At 42.4% G+C, this 6,038-nt stretch overlaps 1 protein-coding gene across 1 annotated transcript in view; it reads right to left on the bottom strand.

The window, feature by feature from the left end:
* Positions 1 to 732: 732 nt before the first annotated feature.
* Positions 733 to 6,038, bottom strand: part of LOC118419224 (LDL receptor repeat-containing protein egg-1-like) — a 12,222-nt gene continuing 6,916 nt past the window's right edge. The window contains exons 7-10 of the mRNA XM_035825573.1: positions 5,700 to 5,867; positions 3,979 to 4,122; positions 2,262 to 2,456; positions 733 to 899 (exon numbers count right to left, since the gene is read on the bottom strand). Coding sequence (XP_035681466.1) covers positions 733 to 899; positions 2,262 to 2,456; positions 3,979 to 4,122; positions 5,700 to 5,867 — 674 coding nt within the window. The remainder of the gene's footprint in view (positions 900 to 2,261; positions 2,457 to 3,978; positions 4,123 to 5,699; positions 5,868 to 6,038) is intronic.

Below are 6,038 nucleotides of genomic sequence, written 5' to 3' on the forward strand. Positions count from 1 at the left end.
AAATGTTACCCTTTAATGATTATATGTATCTTTTATCGTGGCTCACTCCACAAAAAGGGGGGAGGGGTACCAATATCGCCAAATACGTTCCGTAAATATATACTGACGCCGTGTTGCCCGTGTTTACCAAATGTACCCGGTACATGTATCCAAATTTTCGTTGAGTGTATTGGGTTTCTTATCAGTAGAAGTTATGGTCATTCATTTTTTGTTTATGAAGGTTACACATCCAGGTGAACAATATTCAAATACAATTCAATCTCTTCAACTGGATAAAAACTCAGATTTACTGCCGGTACGGATAAAACACTGGCTTACCAATACAGGCATCTTCGTCTGAAGCATCCTCGCAATCCGGTATGCCGTCGCAGATGTTGTTTCTCGATACAAACCGGTTGGACCGGATACACGGAAGTCGGTCTGTAAACATAGCTGTATACGAACAAAAATATGGTTAAGTTTTTTGTCTTGTAACTCTACTAAGTTGTCAACGCTAGTTCACCTTTATCCGCGGGTTAACCTATATCCGTTGTTACATACATAAAGCTGTAGTATTTTCAAATATTGGGGTAACCTATATCCGTTGTTATATCAAACTGTAATATTTTCCAAAAATATTGCAGTAAGAAACCGCCGTCCGTCAACTTGATATCCCTAAATACCTACAGTTTTAACAATAACGGATAAAGGTCACCCCGCAGATAAAGGTGAACTACAGACAAAGAACGGCTACTAACAAATAGGCAGGCACTTTGTGTAAAACAGAGATTTTTTACCACATTTCCTTGGTCTCTCGTCTGCGCCTGTCCTGCAGTCTTCTTTGCCATCACAGTATTGTGCGATGCTGATCTGCTTGTATGTGCCGTATTCTTGCATCGTGTCCATGCATGTGGTTGACACTGTGTTATAAGAGAAACGCAGAATTGAGTTGGTTCAAGCATGAAGATTGTAGGTATGCTTGTATATGTTCGTTTTTCCTATCACCTATGACGTTTGTTTGTGTGGACAGAAGGATGGTGGCAGCATGCCGCCAAGGACAGGCCTTGTTTAGATGTTTCTCATCTTTATCACTGCAGGAACAGCGGGATATACAAGTTAAGGCCATTATTTACCACATCCCTTTTCCTCGGTTAAGTCCAAGCAAGAAGGTACTCCGTCACAGTCATGAGAGACTTTAACGCACTTGTGGGTTTCCTCACATGTTCTACCCAGGCAACGGACTGACTCTGGAAAAGATGAAGAGAAGCGTGTTTAGCGATAAATCGATTCCATGAAACTTTAACCTGGAATCCAGTCTCCTTGTGGCTCGGCCCACCGTAGTTAGTGTAGGCTTTGTACGGTGCCAGTGCAGCTCTCAGCCGCCGGGGTAATCGTCCACACCCGGTAGGATTTTCACGCGGTAGGAGTTTTGCCCAGAGAAATAAATAACGCATAGCCATACACGTGTATATACAGACCCTGACCTCTCATTGCAAATATTGTTGTCGATGATATGATGTTATATACTCCATTTTAGATGAAATGTAAGTTATCCTACACCATGTACATACAAATGTTCTTTTTTTAAATTTGTATTGTTTATGTGTTTGTCAGCAGGGCTAGCCCTTTGTAATAGCCATAGGCTAGTTGGGCAGCCCTGGCTGTGTGTTCGGTGCAGCCAAACCAATAAATAAATAAATAAATAAATAATTATCCGACCACAAGGAGCCGACAATTGTCTCCCACTGTGCAAAGTCTAATCGCGTGAAAATCCTACCGGGTGTGAACAATTACCCCGGCGGCTGAGAGCTGCACTGGCTCCGTAGAGAGCCTACACTAACTACGGTAGGCCGTGCCACAAGGAGACTGGATTCCAGGTTAATGAAACTTAAGACAAATGGTGTTCTTGAGACTGGTACAAAAAAACATCATATCATAAGCACGCCCCTTTCTATCTCATAATTTCAAAACTTTGCCTTTCTTTACATTGTATATCTTTTAATGGAGAGACAATAGTGTTTGATAGTCACCAAAAAGTATGCTCCATCATGAATGTAAGATTTACAATTAACATATGCCAAACCGTTTTGACCTAATGTCTGCCTTTATACTATTATATTATAGTTGTATGTTAACTTTGATCGAAAGATAGCCACAACAAGCACTATGGCTTTATTTCTCCCTCAGTCGTGTTCTTTTCTGCTCTATGTTTTGCAAATTGATTCTAAAATATGCGAACAAATAAAGATTTAAGAAATGATAAAAACAAGAAAACAAGTCACCACAGCCTTGCTCGTCCTCCCAGTTACTACATCCCACTGCATTTAGATCATCGCAGAAGAAGAAACTGGTGGTACACTCCCCTGTGCTGCAGGTATAGTTACGGATACCTACTTCCCTGGCGTACGGGTAGTTATAGTCCACTAATGCGTCTTCAACATACACCCCCATGGTTTCCCACACCACAGTGCAGCTACCTGGCATGAAAAGTTGATTGATCGAAATCACAGAGTTGATGTCAGATTCAATATACCACAACACATACTTCCCACCCTCCTACACACGGTTGACTATCGCGGCACAGCCTAGCGATATCACCCCTGCCTAGGGTAGGTACCGGTACAGAAAATTCAGGTCCAGGTCCAGTTCAGGTTCAGAAGATCAGGTCCAGGTCTGGACCTGAACCTGGACCTGATTCAGCATGTGAAAACATGGGAATGGACGATAATCAAAACAATGGTCCATTTTGCTACAAAGAAATCCGTTTTGTGGCGTATTCGACTCCCGCTGACGTTTTGAAATCCTACAAGGCTAACTTCCCTGTACGATTGGCAGTAAAACTTGGTAGAAATGACTCTAGGCTCTACTCTACTTTACTCTTGTTATTTTCGTCAACATGTAAGCCCTAAAACGTGTGAATTCCTGATCATATAATATGTTCATTTTCCAATAGGTCCAACATCAGGTCCACCAAATTTAGGTCCGGTTTTTCCGGACCGGTCCAATACGAAAAACCCACCCCTACCCCGACCCTTTTAGCCTCAGAAAAAAGGTACTAAGAGCGCTTTGTTTATTGATATTAATGAGCTGGCCGAGGGCCAATCAAGGCCCACATTGCAAATTTCAAACAAACAGCGTACGGAGTGGCATGCACAAACATCTGTTTATTTTTGCGTGACGGTGAATGGTTTCTTCGTAACGCTAGTTCACCTTTATCCGCAGGGTAACCTATATTCGTAGTGTTTACCAACACGGTAATAAGGGATTTCAAGTCGACGGACGGTGGTTTCAAGTTGTAATATGTTCAAACTATTGTAGTTTGAAACTATCGTCCGTCGACTTCATACCCATAACTACCCGTTTTTCAAAAGCAACAGATATAGGTTACCCTGCGGATAAAGGTGAAGTAGCGTCATGTTCGGTCGGTATTCAGTAGTGCCCTTTACCCACAGAACCGACAAATCGTAAATTTGGTTAGTGGCCACTGCCCCTGGTACCGTTTTTCTGAGGCTGGAAAAGCAGGGGTGATATCGTAAGTTTTTGCCACGACAGGCAACCCTGTGTGGGAGGCTGATACTTCCAAAACCTCTGGAGACGCCTATAAAGAGAGAGTGCTATGCTTTTCTGTGTCTATGTTGGATGGCATTTTGTGCGTATATCGTTTATAATGTTATATATTACTGTGGACCATGTCTGCAACAAAGAATGGCGTCGACAAAAGAAATGGCGTCGGGAGTGGCGTAACTGGTAGAGCGTTCGGCTCGGAATCTAGAGGTCCTGAGTGCCCCCGATGTTGTGCCCTTGGGAAAGGCGCTTTACACGACCTTCCTCATCACTTCACCCAGGTGTAAAAATGGGTACCTGACTTCGGTCGGGGAGGTAAAAGATTACCTTTATCTTCTGTCTGTACCGTGTATGTGGCACTGTTAATATAAGTTTAAAAAACTATCCAAAATGTCCAAAACTATCCAAATTGGAAAAAAAACATTAATAATTTACCACAGCCTATCTCGTCATGTGGGGGCGTGTATGTTGAGAAAATCCAGGATGTACAGTCTGCAACCCCGTCGCAAACACGGTCCAGTTCCACACACTCCCCGGAAAGTGGGCAGTACAGGCCGCCGGCAGTCTCGCACCGCTGTTCTGTGGTTTGGAGGAATACTAACACTAGTTCACCTTTATCCGACGGGTAGCCTATATCTATTGTTAGCCTATTATCGTATTTGGGGATATGAAGTCGACAAAAGATGGTTTGAAACTGATATTTTTTGAAAATATTGCAATTTGAAACCACTGTCCATCGACAAGAAAACAAGGAATACAGATTGCCTTGCGGATAGAGGTGAACTAGCATTGTATCTGACCCTAAGTATGCACATGTAACTCCAATGAACAAAGAGGGATATAGATGAATGACTTATTCATGATTCTCGAACGATTTAGTCATTTTTGTTCTTTTCTCTGTTTACCATCAATACTAAGTCCACGTTCAAGAAGTACACTACATTTGTACAAGTACGTATGAATTCTGTCGATTTTGTCAAATATTGTTAACGGCACTGAACTTTAATCCAACACATTCCAGCAAATTCCACACTGAACCATGAATAAACAAGCGGGCTTTAGCGCATTCTGGAAACTGTTTAGTGCATTGTTTACTATGTTTCCCCGGCCATTGCTACACATGCATTGGTCTGCCACTTTCTGTTGTGTCACGAGAAAATAACATTTCAAAGACAGTGTAACTGATAGCAAGTCCTTTGGGATTCTATTCCCAGTGGAACTTTAATCCAACACAATAATATAACAAGGCTGTTTATCTATGGATTTCATATTTACAACGACAAATTTGTATCAATCGGCAGGCACTTACTCAAGGTTAAATTGGCAAATCGGCATGTCGGTAAACTGCTGATAGCCGCGATCAAAACACGGCCCCAAAATGCATCAACCAGCGGCAAATCCGTTCTGCTGTTCTACTACACAGTTATGACGTTCTATGAAACTTTCCATCCGTTGTTTGGTTAGCAAATGGTGGCAAAATACGTTGTTTGTGAATGGTTCCCAAAAAATATACTCGCAAAACACAGTACAAACTCCCTACAATACGTCCCCCATGTGGGGCTGTTGGTATCGCCAGTGAGATCCGTCCTACTGGCCTTTGGATGTGATCATTTTCAAAAATAGGGGTGAAGGGGCGTGCTGAAATATGATTCAAAATGGCGCGTGTTCGGATTTCCACTGAATTTGTGTAACAAAGCCTGGCCCTGTACTTTAAAGAGGGACTCTTCAAGGCATGTTGGTTGTGTTGGATGGACAGTTTATTAATATTTCGCTATATTTACTGTGATGATTAATGTGTAATGTGAGGACGAAGAGTGGGGTTGCTTGAAATTACAGTCGCTGCCCTCCTCCCACGGCTTGATTAACAGCATGAAAACATACCAGAAGATTGATTAACTTGTCGCTGCAACATGCGATCTTTGTGAGCTCAAACTTACAAGGTTTTAAGTCGTGTACCTTACTGGTTTTGTAAAGCACTCAAAAGAATTCGCATACCGGAGCTAGTTTTTGACTGACAGATGGGTTCTGAAAAGTGTTGGATTAAAGTTGCGTTGGATTAAAGTTCAGTGCCGTTATATACATCACTACTATATACATATATACATACATAAGACTGTTAATGACGAGTTCCTAGTTATATAGTTTGAAAAATGTACCGCAGTTTATTTCGTCATCAATACATGTGTATTGCTCCGTGACGTCGTGAGTTCTTGTGGTGTACATTTGGCACCTGTGCACACCATCGCAAATGTCCTCGGGTACGTAGCACTGTGTCAGCTGTTCGCACTGACACCGCCATCCGCCGATCGACTCGCAGTGCGCATCTGTTTTGAGGTTTCCGACAATAAGCCTTCTCACACTAGTTACCACGCATGCGCGGTAAAAGGAACTCTGGGTAATATGTCAAAGTTGAAGGCCCACAAACGTAAACAGTCTGACGTCTCTACAATGTGTTTCAATTTGTGTAACAATGTCCGGAACGTAATGGCGCCTGC

Source organism: Branchiostoma floridae, chromosome 7 (assembly GCF_000003815.2).
Source record: "Branchiostoma floridae strain S238N-H82 chromosome 7, Bfl_VNyyK, whole genome shotgun sequence".
NCBI classification, from domain to species: domain Eukaryota; kingdom Metazoa; phylum Chordata; class Leptocardii; order Amphioxiformes; family Branchiostomatidae; genus Branchiostoma; species Branchiostoma floridae.